The sequence below is a fragment of the Coturnix japonica genome, chromosome 23, assembly GCF_054131305.1.
Source record: "Coturnix japonica strain WE chromosome 23, WE-NBRP24, whole genome shotgun sequence".
NCBI lineage: Eukaryota > Metazoa > Chordata > Aves > Galliformes > Phasianidae > Coturnix > Coturnix japonica.
The window spans coordinates 7,562,816-7,580,738 of NC_140685.1; the positions used below are offsets into that span (position 1 = coordinate 7,562,816).

A 17,923-nucleotide genomic window follows, 5' to 3' on the forward strand; every position below is an offset into this window, starting at 1 on the left:
CTGATTTAGATAAAAGCAGGCACTGGAGCAGATTTAAAAGGACTTTCATGTTTTAGGGGGATTTTTTTGTTTTCTTTTAAAATTTGGGCAAATCCAGTGTTGCAATTACAAGACAAAAATTCAGATAGAAGAATTGGGAAGTTTCCCAGTGCTACTGCTGCAAATAGAAATGATTTATTTTGTTTTTAACATTTATACTTACTAATATTACTTAAAAGCCTTACAATTCTCAGCAGGTCTACAAAATGCCCGAATCCCTGATGAACTTCATTAGACTCTTACAAAGAATTGATCTCAGTGAAGACCCAGACCAAGCCCATGAGGTGTAACCACATTTACATTTCTGTACATGGTGATTTGGGAAAGAAGTTTGAATGGTTGCACACTTTGAGATACCATTTTAATTGAAACTTCACATTTAAGATAAACAATAAAGCCACAGCAATTTTATAGCAGTGCCCCAAATCTCTCATCAAACAGAAGCTTTCATCTTAAAACAATATTATTCCATCTGCATTAAATGGTTTGTGTCTTTAAAGATTAATATGACACTATTTAACCTCTTCTGAAACATCCAATATTATTAAACTACTTCAAAAGATGGAATTCTAACATTAGTTAGGAAAGGATGACAACTCAAGGGATGAGAAAGCATTTCAACTATTTCTTATTCTCACAAAGCTGCTTCCTTTATTCTCTCATCTTTGCTCGCCAGTTCTACTTGCAGACATGGAGAACAGATGAGCCAAAAACGCACCTGACCAAATATTCACATCCTTTCAGAAGGCTTTGATGTGTCACAGTGTTGTGTCAACTCACTTCCTCCCGGTCTCTGACTCAGACTTAAGAAACAAAACTGAGATACTCAGAAAGATAAAGCTTAAAGTAGGGTAAGTCATGGTGCTCCTGTGTGCTTGGCTCCCATTGCACTGCTGGATCAGAGCCTTCAGAAGGCACTTAGTAACTCAATCTGACCCCATGCATTTATAGGGTGGTGTTAAAGGTAACATGACAGTCTTTGACAGTCTTTTTTTTTTAATCTTCCCCAAAGGTGGTGTCATGCAATACAATAAAGACAAATCCAACTTAAGCTGAGGGATGTGTATCTGGTAGCATTTTATTGCCAAGAGAGTTAAAAGGAACATGCAGCTTTAATGATGCAATAACATAAATGAAGACTGTTTACAGACCAGCCTACGCTTTGGCTATAAAAAATAAATCCCTTTAAGTATTTTTCTGCACCATTTCCTACAAGTACCCTCCATTTAAAAGAAAAATTACAAGTTGATCATTTTATCAGCACACGAATCCACAGAGGCTGCGAGGGTCCTAACACGGGTTGTCTTGATTAATCATTAATTAAAAACCCACCCCATCTTGTATTTTCATCTGCTTCCTGCAAGCATTTCCCACTTCCCAAGTTCACATTATAACATTCCACATTCATATCAGCTTCTGCAAACTGTTACCTACAACCTTAATTTAAAGGGAAACCTAAGAGTTGTGATTTCTGAAAGTACAATTGCAAACAATTTATTACAATCAAGTTGTCTATTATTTTGTCCTAGATATTATTGCTGGAAAAGAAATAAATGCAGTTTTTACCTTTTGAACATTAGAATCATGCTTCTGCTGTAACTGAAGTCTTTCTTCATGAAATTTACCTTCCATCATTTTCATTTTCATGTCTAGCTTTAAAAATACAACAGAACCAATAAGCTTAATTAAAATAAAGAATAAATCACAGCGACCTTTGTGTAACCTTTACATAATTCACTGGTGTATTTCAGAAAGCAATGGGAAATACCTAATATCTGCTATGAAAAATAATCAATATTCAGTTTTCCAGCATTTTCTTGTTTATCTGATCAAGCAGTTACAAAAGGCCTCAACCTCAAATATTTATTTAGAAAATGAATTGGTAAGATGTTTTCATTGGCAATAAAAACAACTGCTACTGCCCAAAAAAGCTATTATCTTTTACCTAAACAAACACTTAAGAATGAAGCTTTTCATATTTATGTTAATACACCAAGTATGGGAAGCACGCCTTCACCATTTAGGCAGGTGTTGCATTTACACAAAGAACATCCCCTACCCCAGATGCACGTTTATTTTTGTTTGTTTTCCATTATTCAGAGATCTCTCATTATAAACACATTTCCTTTTTAAGGTTACTCATAACAGGACTAAGATTGCTGCTGAATTTGATTGTTCAAATCCATTTCCTGCTTTGTTCGAATCTGGGTACTTACCTCGTCCCAACAATGACTCTTTGTTGCTTATCATTTACAGTCTTACAAGCATTTTTAATTTCTTGCATATTTGCCTTTACAGCTTATCCTGAGTCCAGCTCCAGAAGATGCAGTGCAATAAATACTGCAGATCTGGAAGCAGGAGAGCAGAGCAAGTTCTTGATTTCCACCAATGCCCAAAGCGCCCCTCTGCTGGTTACACCACACAAAGGTTCTTATCTCTCAGGACTGAAGACTCACTCAGTATTATGCAAATTACCAAAAAAATAAAGTTGGATTGACAATTAATCCAGAGGAAAAGGAAAGTACGCTCAGCTCACAGACAGCTCTTATCGCCCAAAAATAAGCATCATAATAAAAACACACATTCTGTTCTTAAAATATATACATATGTAGATCTATGAGAAGAAATAGATGCATATATCCCTTAAGAAAGTGACATTATAGATGAAAAATCTTACTATCTGGTGATAAATAAGTGTTCATTAAAAACAGAGCTGAGTAATCCAGCTCCAGATAGACAGTTTGTGAACATCCCATAAATAAATACGAAGGACTCGTGAAAACACAAATACTGGAATCTCAACTCCAATCTTCTTAAAAGCTTATGAAATACTGATTTGTAGCCATTGCACCTGCATACATATTAAACACACACAAACACGATGCATTTAAAACTTAGGGTTGCATGCATTTGTAATGAGTATCTGGTAATAATACCAGACAACAAACATGATAAGGGTTCAATACATCCAACACACCTTCAGCAGTTTTCATTGAAACGTCAATGCAAGTATTTGCTGTAAAAATAGAGATATTTGTTTTAAAACCCTACATTTGTGATTTACTCTGTGAAAACCTGTGAGAAAGCCAAGAAGCACAGCAACAACAGAGCCAACTTTCTGGCCCACCCTCTGGAAGCTGGCCTTACCCCAGCTCTGTGCAGACGTAAAGGAAGAAATATGGAGTAGGATGAAAACACATTTATAAAGGATCTCACTAAGGCTGGGTTTGAAGCAAATGATCTCAATTCACATTTGGGTGCAACTTCTCCCCTTCAATTTTGGAGTTTTAATCTTCAGTGAAATATTTAAACAAAGGAGTATCTTAGAAATGGCGACCACACTTAATGGAGCCAAGTGCGTATCTGTAGCCATCAAATTCCAAACCTCCCATCCTAAGTCAGCTCAGCCATCCATACCATAACACTAGATGACTTTACATGCTTCTCTTCTATGAAGTGCTCTTCCCACTTTTGTGTTTAACACCTTGAGAAACAAACTCGCTCACCACATTAACCAACCAACTCATCCCTCAGTTTTAGGAAAAGAACAGGTAAAAGCAGCTTAGAAAAATGTAAGTCATCCATTTCATTAGGATCAAATACTGTCCTGACACCCATCGGTTTTAATGTTTTATCACCAGCAGCAGAGAACATTAAGCTTATGACACGTTACCAATGAAAATAAGGTCCCTTCCAATCCCTGACATTAGGATTCTGTGTAAGAAACAAAAAACACCCAGCTATTGTGTAGATATTTGGCTATATTGCAGAAGTTTGCAACTATGTATGAAATGCAGCCACTGCTATCCTGACCACCATTCCTTTGGATTTCTGTCATTGTTTACTCTCCTTACAAAGAGTATGAGGCAATTAAACCCTAAGGCCATGTAAACATCACTGATGTCAAACATCTGTGCTGTCCCTGTTATTTAAAGCCATGGAGAACAGAACTGCTTTGATGGGCCTCCTCACACTTTCTTCCTGATTTAAAGAGCAAAAACAACCAACAAACAAAAATACCCTCATACACTAACAGCAGTGAGCAGTTATTTTACAACAGATTTTCCTCATATCACTGTCTTACAACTTCACATGCAGGTTAGTTGCTATGAAAATTTTAATAGCTGTCAAACTAAAGCTGATAGAGAAACCTGCAAGTGTCGGAAATCATTGCAAAAATAAAGGCGATATCCTCAGTTTTCCTTGAGACAAAAGACAAACATTCATCTTGTCACTATTTACAAAAAAGGGAAAAAAAGACAATCTAGAAATATTCAAAGATCTGGTTGTAAAGCCAGTCTCTAAGTAAAGGAACAATATGGATTTGAGTCTATAGTTCAGAGACAGCTTTGAAACACTGCTCACTCTTCACTCGCTTTCATTCCAGGGATCCCCCTTGGGCCAGAGGTGGCATTGTGAAGCCCTAACATCCATCAGAGGTTTCTGGATATTTGACAAAACAGTATTGTTTGCTTGCCAGATATTTTCCAAGTCTATGAATATATGGGGGACGGAGAAAGAGAGGAAAGGGGGAGAATGATGTAAACAAGAAATGAGAACTTCAAAGTGAGAGCTAACAATGTAGAACAATGACTCGTGTATCTTACAATGTCCAACAAAAAAAACTTATTTGCCTTGCTGTAATGCAGCTGCTTAAAGAGATCAGCTCACAATACAAAGCTTTGATATTTTCATGGAGGAAAAAGATTTCTTTTAAAAAAAAACAACTAGAACTTTCTATAGAAACAGACTCAAGTTTAACATGGGAAGAGATACTGTACTTGAAAAATACTCAAGACTATGCACAAATGCAGCTTCACAAAAGCAATAGTGCAGCTCTGATTATAATTAGCAAGGAATTTTTTCACTGCATTCTTCCTGTATCTCGTATTGTACCCTCAAACCTGTCTAAGAAAAAACTCTGAGGTATACTAACATTTCAATTTATAACATTTAAAGAAGCTTAAGAGACCAAATAGCCAGGAAATGTGTACATGTGTGTAGATGACACTGCAGGGAAAGAAATTAGTACATTATAGTAACTTCTTTGAATAGAAATGTATGCATGTGATCTATGTTTTAGCTTCACTTTTCACATTTATTAAGCACCCTCTACTCATACACACACCTTACTGTAGATCAGTATTTATCATCTACTCTCACAGATGTTTTTAATCAAGGAAAAGGGGCATTATATTATGAAGAGAAAAAGGCAATAAGACATCAGATGGATGTAGGAATACACTTTATCTTTCACACATTTATGAGCTCAGCCATTGTATCCCTTCTAGTGACCAACGAGAGCTGAAAACTCAAACCACACAAAGCACAGTAGAAGCCTATGGCAAAACAAAGTGTGCAAATCACGAGGAGAATACCAAATAGAGCAACTCTTATCTTAGAAGTGCAAAAAGACTTGATTTCCTTCTAAACATAGGTGGTGTCAACATTGTTCATAGTGGAATGTTACACACAGTAAAGGCAGGTTTTCCATTTGGGATCCACATTAATGCTGGACTTTCTTCCTGGTGGTATTGTGTCCATCTCAGAGTAACACAGAAATCTGCTCCTCCAAAAAATGAATGAATTTTGAAACAGCAGATACAGATCCACTCCAAATTCTTGCATTAAATACTATCAGTGTTTGTATCCAAAATAATGCATAAGGTTAAGAATAAAAGTCTTGGGAAGTCTCTGTTGCAAAGCCTATGCAGTCTCAACAAACCAGCAAACAAGTGAAATATGCAAGCCAGAAGTTGGAATGTAAAAAGAGCCTCTATATACATGGCATTCTGCCCAGATGCAAAGGTCCCTCCACAAAAGCCTATGTTTATTATCTGGACTACATTATTTGACCTAACAAACATTTATTCTTCTCTCCACATTTCTAACCTCCTTTTTATCCATGCTCTTTAAAAGCACTACAACCACTACTTCCACTTAAAACATTTTAACAGGGTACTGTTTGAAAAGAAACCAGATATTAACTGATGTAAAATAAAATTAGTAGGACATTACTCCATTTCCATAGCCACTAAAAATGAAAAGCTTTGTCCTAGGTCAGATCATATCAGCTTTACCCCATCAAGCAAGATGTCTGACTATTTTTTTTAATGACATTGAACATTTGCTGTATACAGAAAAGGAGCTGAATGGGTAATTGTTGGTATTGATGTGTAAACGTCATTAATCTCTTTCAAAAGAGAACAGTCATTTTTTCATAGATTTTCATGTTGAGGGTGCTGGGAACAGGCAGAAAAGCACACTGCTTTGTGCTCCAACTACGGGAATAACTTGGAATGGTATTCTTACCCTCCAAGATGTGTTAGTTAATAAACAGAGAAGACGTATTAGCACTACAGCGCCTCACGTTACTTAAGGGCTTTATTTGGAGTGGTAACTGTCCTTTTCCCATGCACAATAAATACATTTGCCACTTATAGTGCGGGAAGTATCAGTAAGCATTGAAGAAGTTAAATATGTATGGGAATTGCCAAAGCTTTTCTATGGTAATAACTTATCAGATGCAATTACATAAAAGAGAGCTCAGAAATGCCAGTATTAAAAAGTGAATCCCGGTGAACCCTGTGAATGTGCAGAGGTCAACACCAATTTAAAAGAGAGCAAGTAAAACCTGAGCCTAATAAAATACTACATACTACTTGAAAAGTTCATCTAATTCCACATAGTGCTGAGTCCAGTGAAATAAATTATTCTGTATATGCTCAGTCAACACAACTTATTTTCCTAGTGTTATTCTTTATCTTTTCATGTTCACCAGCTACTGAACTTTTTGCACTCATTTCGAGATCTAAAGAGTCATTACAACTGTACTTCTGTTTTTATTTCACAACTGTAACGTGGCAATAAGAGCACATAGCACTGACTTTTTCTATTCAATGTATTTTCTGCCTTAAAAAAAAAATGGGATCTATACATGTAAAGAAAAAAATCATACTTAAAAAGAAAGAGAGACACTTTGAGGTAGAGATTAATCATGCAGCAAAAGATTAATTCCCAGCTGCTTGGCAACCATCTGGACATTCTACTGGTTGAAGCACTAGTTTGAATTGCTAACCTACCTCTTTGATCTTTCTCAATGTCTCCAGCACATATGTGCAATAATTAAAGACATAGTTCACAAACTGCAGCAAATAAATATATACACGCACACGTACATATATATCTCTATGACCAGACCAATTAGTATCGGGAATTATAAATCACAAGTCAGCTTATGAAAACATGTCTCATCCTGACACACACCGTATGTCTCACACCAGTCTAGCAATAAAATAAGGTTTGGGTTTTATTACATTACATTCTAAAGAATTATCAAAGCAGACAGGATGTGATTTCCTCATACAGAAGACAATGGACAACTTGCATATGTTCTTAGGAACAGGACATTAATCAGTCAGGAATCATGTTAACAGAAGTCAAGATTGCTGCATTTCTAAATGTGAACTAACAGATCGCTGCTCAGAATGATAACTAGGCAGTGAGAGTCAGTTTACAACTCAATTCTCAAAATAAATCAAACACCGAATTCAAAACAGACATCAGGTTTGTGGATAAAGAAAAAACTGAAATGAAACATTCGAAGTCACAATATCGACTGATCCAAATTGTTTTAAAGGGAAAGAAAAGTATTTTCCTACCCAAGCTACCAGAAGAAAAGTTATAGAGAAGTAAATTAAAAAAATAAATAAATAAATGACTGTGTCTTATCTGCCTTTTTGGATTTCCTTGCTTCTTGTGGGCCACACCTGAACATGCATTCTTATATGTTAATATCTGCCATAATTAAAATTCTCAGCAAATTTTACCACTTTGAAAACAGCCAGGAGTTTAAGAACAGAAGACTGACTGAATTGACAGGGAGACAAATAGGGGAATGGTCATTTGGTAAATAAATAGGGGGTGTGAATCTAAGATATCAAGTCCAACCATTGATATATCACTGCCATGACCAATAAGCCATGTCCCCACATGGAATAATAGGATTATTACAGTTGAAAGAGACCACTAAGACCACCAAATTCAACCCCAACCCATCCCCACTAACCACGTCCCCCAGTACCACATCTCCACGTTTCTCAAGTACCTCCAGGGGACTCCACGAAATAAAGAAGTCCCAATGAATATCAAGGTCCAGGTCCTGAAATTCTGCGCCTGAAGTCATTGGGAAACCTGACCTCCTTCCTCCCTGTGGTACCAGGAGTTGGGCTTCATCATAATGTAAGAGAACAATACTGATAGACTGTTACCATTCTTGGAAAATATGAACAAAATATCTGTTTTCTATGAGGAAAAAATATCAAACCCATGCTGTAGCTCAGAGCAATATAATGTTAATTTTACATCAGTACAAGCTTAATTTAATTACAAGTCTCCTTCTCTCAGAATACTGTCTCCATATTAGTTTTATTTATTGTTTCTTTTCTGGCATGCATTAAGTGTCTCATTCATGTATTTAAGTACTTCAGCATAGAACAAAGCAATTAAGAGAAATAAATCAAAACCAGAAGGACGGTGCCCACTGATCCCTTCATAGAACTGGAGAAAGGAGAAAACAACGTCACCTGCTGTTAACATTACGGTCACAGTCTCACTGCTCTTAATTAATCACTTCCCAATCTGATCCATTTTGATTCATCCCAACACAGCACACCCCTCTCCTTTTAATTGCAGCAGCATGTACTTTATTTCCATGTGTATACTCATTCATTTCTAAAACTCCACCTCCATTCACCGATAACACCTCCCAAATTCTACAGCTTACTTTCCTCCCTGCCTTCTCTTTCCATTACATCCAATGTTCTACATCACAGCCCTTAACAATCCCCTCAGTTTCAAGGTACAATCTCCTGCCAGACAAGTGAGAAACACACTAAATCTTCTGCTTTCAGCACTTTACGTTTAGAACACTTTCAGCCAGATCAGCTGATTTAATCTTAGCGTGTAAGTATGAATAAATCCCAGAAATTTTGTTGCAACAGAACTATATGCCTTGATGACCTTTTCAAACAAGATCTGTTTCATGCAATAAACGAGAGTGTTTATTCACAAAAAAAACCTGAGGAAAACATAAATGAAGATCCCAGAGACAAAAGTTATATATCTCTATTTTAAACATTTAATCCTTGAAAAGTAACGTTCATGTTTCCATCTTTCATATGGTCCTCAATCAGTTAAAATGCATTTCAAGGCTGTCATGGTTTTTCTCTATTCTCCGCACTCTCAGGTGCCTTTCACTCATCAGCTCATCTTTCAGCTCTTAAATCTCTCTTCCTCAGTCCTCATTCCACGTAACAAATTGAGTCATCAAAAATATTGCAAACATTCAATATTTTCAGTTATCCCAGACAGACGAAGCTTCCTAATAGTTACTGCACAAAGCATTAGTGTTGTGTAAAACACAAAATAAGGAAATAAAGTATTAACAATACAGTTGATATACAGCACTCAGTACTAATTTATTCCTGGTGGTGTTTGTAACCTTCAGTTAAAAAGAAAGTAAGCAAATTCCTAAGAAAAATTAAGACTGACCAACATGAAAAATTAAGAAATGGAGCTTCTTTAAATGAACATCAAAGCTTCTTTGAGGGATATATTAGTCATGTAAGAGAGTTATTTGGGAAAGGTTTGTTTTGTTGCATCTTCCTTGTTTAATCCCAAGATTCTCCAGCAATGGCAGCTTCCCAAATGGTTTAATCCATGTCAGAAGTATTTGGGGGAAAAACGCTGCTAAAAACCACTGTCTGATGATGATCACATTTTCATAAAACTTGTGATGTGGTTATCATTGCAGATAGCCATGTGCTTAGCATTACAGAGTCAAAACAGGTGCAGGAATGGTTTACGAACAAAGGTCTAAAGGTTAAAAGCCAAAAACCGCAGTTATCCTATTTTATATTCTCCTATCCTACTACAAAGAGGCTGAAAAGAGCTCAAGGTTTACAAACTCTCGTATGGCACTTTTTTCTCCTGTAAATACAACTACATTCTATAAATGGAAAGGCTTTATTTTTAATTGAGCTTCACAAACAAAGCAAGAAGAAAACACATTTAAGTTCCCTACTTAATAGCACACACATGGTGATTGTGAAATACTTTCTATAACCTTTCCAGTTTAAACTAGCCCACAGTAAAGCAAAATTAGCAAGAAGTACCAGATTTTTACTGCATGGTTTGAAGGATTTTTCCAGAGAAAAAAAATCATTCGCTGAGTATTTTGTGTAGCAACTTGGCTTGCATCCCTGTTCATTTAATATCATTTAAATGACAACACTGTGCTTACAAGTTAGTTATTTTTTAGACTATTTTCACATCTTGTGAAACCTTGTCTTGCCTCATCCTGGGGCAATGGTGGTTGAACACTGTCAGTGCAAAAGAACAGTGAATATGTGAACAGTGCAGAGAAAGTGAAATACACACATACCACACAGCTGGTGTACCAGGCTGCTTATTTAAGCATCACATTACATGTAGCTCCAACCCTAAAAAGATTAAATAGCACCTTACCTCCTTTTCATGCATCCGAAAGAGGTCTGGGTTCTCCTGGAAACTGCTACTTTTCCCTAGGCCAATCTTGGGTGTCTTCTATTGAATAAGAAAAACAGATTCTGAGTTCAAAGTAATAACTCTGACTAGGAATCATTCCTAAACAGAAAGGAAAAACATTAACTATGCTTGCTTGCCCTTATAAAGTACCAAGGGAATATAAATACCTACCAAAGACACTGGCACTGGTTTTTCCCGTAAATATCTTGGATTTTCAAGCTGAAAGACAAAGTTAAAGATCATGTAATCGTATCAGCAATGTCTTATTTCTCACAAACAGAGAAACAAAAACAAAAACATAGAACAGAAAAGCAAGGTTAAAGGAAACCTTTTGAATGTTCTTCCAATGACCTAACAAATCAGTAATAAATACTGTAAAGATGAGAGAACAGTTTTAATGGAAGTCTTGATACCTTAAAATCATTTTTCTTGATTTCAAACCGCGCCAATGACTTTATGATTGCTTAGATAATAGTCTACTGAACAGCTTCATAGGATTTGCTAAATAGTTTCTACCAAACAAGCAACTTCATTGGATACAATTCATTTAAATTAGTGTAAAGCTAGAGAATATTCCTGAATACAGTGATTTTAGTCTTGTGTTTTTGAAAAACATGAGTGTTGAGACTGTAGCCACATATTCAAGTTAGAGACAAAAAAAGGAAATAAGTCATTAGCAGTACTATACAATTAAATATAGTGATTGAAAGTGCTGCTTTAAGAGCTGAATGCAGAGCACCGTTCAGAGCCCAATTCCTCTATCAGAGAGCTGCATCTTTTTAATTTCCCTCAGACGATGGGACTCAAACATCACACTGTAGAGACTGAGTAAAACTCAGGAGAAGCTTTTAAGGGTATAATCTCATAAAACGTGGCGGTGAGATTTGGAATTGGAATGTGATTACAATACATAATTTACAAAATTTAGCCCATTTATTTAACACAAAAAAGATTAAATAGATCTATGAGGCATGGCAAATATATCAGATGTCTGCACTTTCTCCATTGCTATTAAATACATTTGTGTTGAACTTATCAGTGGTAAAAGAGGCTTAATCCCTCTGAAATTCTGATTCGATACAGCGTTATTCATTTCCTTCCCTAAAAGGTTACGTAGGATTTCTATATGCTGTTAAAGTCATCATATTTCACCCAGAAGTACTTGAAAATATTAGTATTTTTTTACACATGCATTCCGTTTCAATGAACATCCAATGTTTTTAATGATAAGTAATTTATTAAGTCACCTGTTTCCCTCGCCCAATGAGTTTACTAAACACATATAAAGGTTTATGGTTTTGGCTTTAAAAATATGCCACAGTGATTGGCACAGCAAAAAAAAACATGGGTAGACACTAATGAGTAAAGGAACCTTCCTTGCACATACTGAAAAAAGCACTTTCTTTTTTTAAGCTTAAAAAAATTGCTAAAATTTATGATTAATTCAAATACTTTATCTGAGCATGAAGCTGTTTACTAAGGTATATCTTGTTTGCTTATAAGGGAGAAGGAAAATGTGTCTCCAATACTTTGCATGGCCCAAGTCTTGCATTTTTTGATTTTGTAACAGCAGCCATATGTGCTTTGAAGTTAAATGTTCCCACTTTGTTACTTGTTGTGGATTATATCCACTTAAACTGATCTGTAAACATTTAATGTCTCAACATTCATTCTTTTCATGCTGGCCTTCTGCAAAACTTCTTGTTCTCAAAATTATACCACATTAAAGAGGGAATATCACAATAAAGAATGCCCCAAAAAGAAAAAAAGCTTGTATTTATGAGAAACATGCAAATTTAAAAATAATAAGCAAAAGGTCAAAGACAAACCAAAATACATATGTATGAAACTGAAGGACTGCCATGAGAAGAACAGTAAATCACATCATGCTTTTTTAAGACTACGAACCAAATAAATGTCATCATGAAAGACATCTTTATTTGAACTAGAATTGAACTCTAATTTGTAAATACCACTTCTTCATAAAAAATGACATTTTGAATCGCTTTGTAGCAGGGACTTTTGTTTCTTCTATTCTATTGGGCAGCCAGACAAGAAACCATTTTTCAGTTTGTGAGGACTGGCACTGTCACCTTCCAGTCCTTCAGACCCCATAAACCAGTAAATCTTGGTTTTGGGAGGGCTATACATAATCAGATCCCCATTATGAGGGAAAAAATACTTTCCATGAAGTAGACTATTTCTGTTAACATTTTTTTCCCCCCCCATAAATTGAGAAAGATAAAGAAATTCAGCATAAAAAAAACGACACAGAATCTAAATCAGAGTTTGACATAAACAAGCCATAATTTTTAACCCCAATATTTCCAGTTTCTGTTGTACATAGCAGCCAAAACAACGTATTTTTAAAGCATACAACTTAAAAGCTAGCAATTAAAGCAATGAGTGAGGCATTGATAGGAAAAGTAAGCTGAGCTAAGATGGTTTCTCACAAAAGCAATGACAGCGCACAAAGAATAAGCAGGAACACTACATCCTGCCACAGGACGTCCTCAGGCTGAGAGCAGCATACAGACCTTCTGTCAGTCTTATACCAAAGCTTCTGCTCTTTTTGACACTGTAAACATCATTACGAGGATGGTAATGTTATGGCTTCATCCTACCTCTTCCCAAGTCACATTTTGTTCTTCAGAAGATGCTTATCAAGGTATATTTATCTTTACTAATACACGATGGCATCTTCTGACTGCTCAGTAACAAATCAGAAGGTATGTTGTACATATTAATGTGCAGGAAAAAACATTCAGATCAGCAGGCTTGTTGTACATTCCCCCCGTAAGCTTCTTCAAAGACAAAATGTGACTGTTTTCAAAACAAGGATGGAAGAACACACATGAAAGAGTTAAGAACACTTAAGATTTTGAAATGGTAAACAACTAAACTGAACCTTGCCCTAAGTTCTTACTTTAATCTAACAAACCCAGCCAGCATGTTCCCTACAGAAATAACTGCTGAGTAGCTTCAGGAAATTTGAGTAAGGACATTCTTATCTAACATCATAATTTGTAGGGAAGTTCACTTTAATGCTGCTTCTGCAGTCTTAGTGGAAGGACATTAAAGTGCATGAAGGTTGTTTGTCAGCATGGAAGTAGAATTTATTTTTTGAAGTCACAACACCATTTGGAGTTCACTGTGGGAAAGTTTTTACAGCGTTGCTGCCCTCCAACACCATAACATATACGGTAGATATGTTTATAGTAAGCAGAAAGACTAAGAAACCAAACAAAAGATAATAAAATGGTTTGTAAAGAAGTGGTTGAGCTGAACTAGACTGGAAAGGCACAGGCAGGCATGAGCCAAGTACACAAAACATATCATGCACTGCTGCTGCAGCCATCCAAGAATTCTGTTTGCATCTGCTTTAAGCCTGTGTTATATAGAATTCCTCCAAGCAAGGAGAATGTATTTCAGGCCAATGGCCGTAGAATTCCTTTGACCTTGGTACTCTTAAACCTTCATTATGCCATAACATTTCCCAGGATAGATTCTTCCAGACAAGATCTGAGTGCCCAAGTACTACGGACTGAAGAACTCACACCACTTCTAGAAAAGCTGAAGAATTACTCCTGTCCTGGCTGAATTTCAATAAGGAAAATTGACATTCTCTCTGATTAAAAACCCCTCTGCTATTTCCCCAGGGTACATCAGGATCAGGAAAGAAAAGCATCAGGAAAAGAAAAACAGGTTGGTTAGATAAGAACACATGAGAGTTTAATTCATTCTTACTCCTAGACATGAATTAAATTTTATATACAAAAATTGTGTTTATCTGCAAACTAAAAGTTTAGAGAAAAATAGAAGTTTCTAAGGCAAGTAACTGCCCTACCCAACCAGCTTCTGTCCCTGACACCACATATATTTTACATATTTCATTACTTCTTGAACATAACTAAAGGGAATGTGGGGATGCCCCATTCACGATGCATACTGAATTTCCAACAAAACACAGAAGCTTATTGACAGCTGTTAATAGAATATAAAAGATAGTTGAGGAATCCTTAAATATATTCTAAACCATCCAAACACTGACAAAGAGTTCAAAGTAGCAAAATAGCCAAAGATTACTTGAATTTGTCTAAACTCCCAGCTCTGAAACTCTCCCTTCAAACAATAATACAAAAGGATTTTTTCTTTTCTACATTGCAAATTCAACTTCAAGGCATTAACACTTCATAAAGCACAGTCCCACATCAGTTTAGATAAGAGTCAATAAGGGCTAAGAAAAACACATTTTTATAATGTATTTAAAATTAGTTAATATTAGCATTCTGTGTATGAAAAGCAAACTTATCACAATCAAAACTTTTTTAGACATTTAACCAATCATGCCTGGAATATAAAGAACTTGAACAATGAAATGTTTGATAGAGATCATCAGAAATGCTGCAAGGCAAACAAAAAAATAATAATCTTTTGTTACTCGTGAGAAGCAACAAACACCAGCAAACAAAGTGATGCGAGAGTCTGACTTCTTGTGTAGAAAAGGTTATTACCAATAGTAACAAATATACCCAAAATACAGCCTGTTCAGCTTTGAACTCTGCTTGGTGCAGAAAATATAAGATTACTTTAAATATCCTCTGGAAGCTGTGATCTATAGCAAGGATACACTGTTCAACTCCAACCACTTAGAGGCCACTCTTATGACCTCAAATCCTTTTTGTGGTAACCCCCAACAAGTCTGACTATGCAATCAAATTCTCTCACTAGCAACTGCTTCAAGTCTCTTCTCACTGATGGTAATGAAACAACTAATTTGTGAGCCACTATAGCCCATTTGTTATCCAAGAGACTTTCTATATCAGTGGAGGATTATTGTAGTTTAATAACCCTCTATTATTAACCCAATATGACTGCAACTTGAAATTTCAAATAGAAAAAGACAAAAAAGTCGAACTAAAGAGACAAGCAAGAAAGATGATTAACACTGATAACAAAGTGCTTGATATCAGGGATTCTTTGTCAGCCTCAACTGAAACAATTTGTTAGAGGCCATAAGCAAGTACCCCCTTAGAGCAGCTTTAAGAGCTCAAGGTATTGTAACAATCATAATCCATGTATTTATGAAACCCAAATACTCTAAATCTGCAAGTGACTGTTGGTACATTTGTTTCAGTCACCTGAAGAGCAGTTTCACAAACTGAAGTTAACTACTCTTGAAACGCTTTTGAAAATCAGCTCTCCTCACATTAAAACAAAAATAATCCCTGAAGGATACATTCTTCTTTAAAACGAGGACTGCTACAAATCAATCTTATATTACCCTATAAAATGGAGGGAGCTCTGAGGAGCAACAACAAACCCCCGGAATAATCTTTTCATTAATCTACACCCTCAGTTTGGAGAAAGCAGTCAGGCAGCTCCTGGATTGCCTCAAGGTCAAGGCTTTCTTGTCTCAGAAAAAAAAAGGAAGCATGCAATTTACATTTAGAATGCTAAAATTCACCAAAACAGCAGGAGAAACACTGAGGAGGACACAAAAAGAATTAACACTCTGTCTTATCATTTATGTTGCTTCTGAACAGAGCTCAGCCATTCATGCAAAACACTGAGTGTTACAACCAAGACTTTAAAATTCTGTCATATTGCTCTGGGCTGACAATAGTGTAAAGAATTAGGATTATCTGGTCACCTATTAATAATACATCAACAAACTCTTCTTTATATTACCATAAATTCAAAGTAATGTTATCAAGTTCTCTAGAAATAGTCTGCATTCCTACTGGAATAAGATACTTGGTTTTGACCAGCAGATAGTTTTTTCTTATGAATAATTATATTAAAGACAATAAAATTATTATTGGTTAAAAATAAGACATTTGAAAATTTTCCTTTCAGGACAACATGTAATCATATTTGCCTTTCCAAGCTTTACCACTTTATTTCTAAAAGACTGATCCTTGCATAAAATCTGTTGACTAAAGTCAATGATGTATACTACATGAAAAAGGAGTTTTCATTTCAAGGCCATAAGTAAGTATTGAACTGCTGTTGTGTTTTTTTTACCCCAAGATTCCAACTGCTGAGACGTGCATCAAGGTCACTGTCATCCAAAGAAATAGTTTTCTTATTATGATGGTCCTGGAACATGAGAAGTCAAACAAAATATCAGAAGAGTTGACAGAGACATCATGTTTAAAAAAAACTCTTTGTTATATTTGGCAACACCTACAAAGCTCTTCCTAACTGTGTCATGGTACCTGTGATAGCTTTTATCTAAATAGCTTTGTTACCAGCAGCATGCTGTACTAGAAGATGACGTCACAGAAATTTCCAAGCCTGGGGATAACAGTGCAGTAGACATTAAGCACACTACACTACACATAGGTCAACCTTCAGGATGATTTGAGAACATCCAAAAAGAAGTTAATTTCCCATATACTTGCAGAGGGCAGGTTTTGATTTTAGCCCTTTGTGTCACTCCTTAATATCTGCATCTGTACACAGGGATCATGACTCATACTATTAGAAACAACAGCTCCACAGGGGTATATAAAAACAATTCATTGAAACTACAGTAAGTTTTATTACAAAAAGGAGAAGCATCTTACAGACTGAGGTGCTGCAAGGTCTCCTTCATCAGCCTGGAGAAGAGGACTCGTAGACTGCGGTCTCAATGTTGGCTTCCCATCACACTTGAATCTCTCTCTATTATTAGAAAAAAAAGAATAAGCAGAAAGAAAAGAATTCATTTTCAACAACTTGTGTCACATAATGTATTTTACTCTCTAACTAATATCTTTTTAAAAGATCACTGTCAAGATATAAAGGTCTTATAAGGGAGACACACGAACACAGCTTTCACTCACAAACCTGGACAACAAACCTTTCTCAATTACAAAACAGTGAAAGAAAAGAACAGCAGCATGGAACAAAATAAAGAAAGAAAATGAGGTTATTTGATAGATTGATACAGCAAAATATCCAAAACAGTAGCAAGACATCTTCCAGTATATCCTCCAGTGTCAAATCCACACGCATTAAACTAATTAAAAACTCCTGTTAGTAAATCCACCTTCCTATGACTAGCTATACAGTATTATAATCAAGTCAGACCATTAAAATACCCTTCATTCTTTCCATCTGGCAGAAAATTAAACTGTAAGTTATGCCAAAAGACGCTGAGATGAATTAAGTGCTTATGAAGGAAAAGACAACTGTTGTATGTAACATATAAACGAGTCACTTCTAGGAAGACGTGCACAGACTAACTTTTCAAGAAGCACAGCACCCCAGCTTTCATCAGAACAGCAGGAAATGGTGAAATACAACAACTGGAAGCATACCTTCCCTTCTA

General features: G+C 35.9%; 1 protein-coding gene across 6 annotated transcripts in view; it reads right to left on the reverse strand.

Moving 5' to 3' along the window:
- Positions 1-17,923, reverse strand: part of CEP112 (centrosomal protein 112) — a 123,171-nt gene that overhangs the window by 100,771 nt on the left and 4,477 nt on the right. For all 6 annotated transcript variants that reach the window (XR_014936657.1, XR_014936658.1, XR_014936656.1 and 3 more), the window contains exons 5-9: positions 17,178-17,274; positions 16,633-16,707; positions 10,777-10,824; positions 10,567-10,644; positions 1,606-1,692 (exon numbers count right to left, since the gene is read on the reverse strand). Coding sequence is in view for 3 of the 6 variants with exons in the window: in XM_085522542.1 (XP_085378668.1) it covers positions 1,606-1,692; positions 10,567-10,644; positions 10,777-10,824; positions 16,633-16,707; positions 17,178-17,274 (385 nt within the window). In the remaining 3 variants the exon portion in view is untranslated. The remainder of the gene's footprint in view (positions 1-1,605; positions 1,693-10,566; positions 10,645-10,776; positions 10,825-16,632; positions 16,708-17,177; positions 17,275-17,923) is intronic.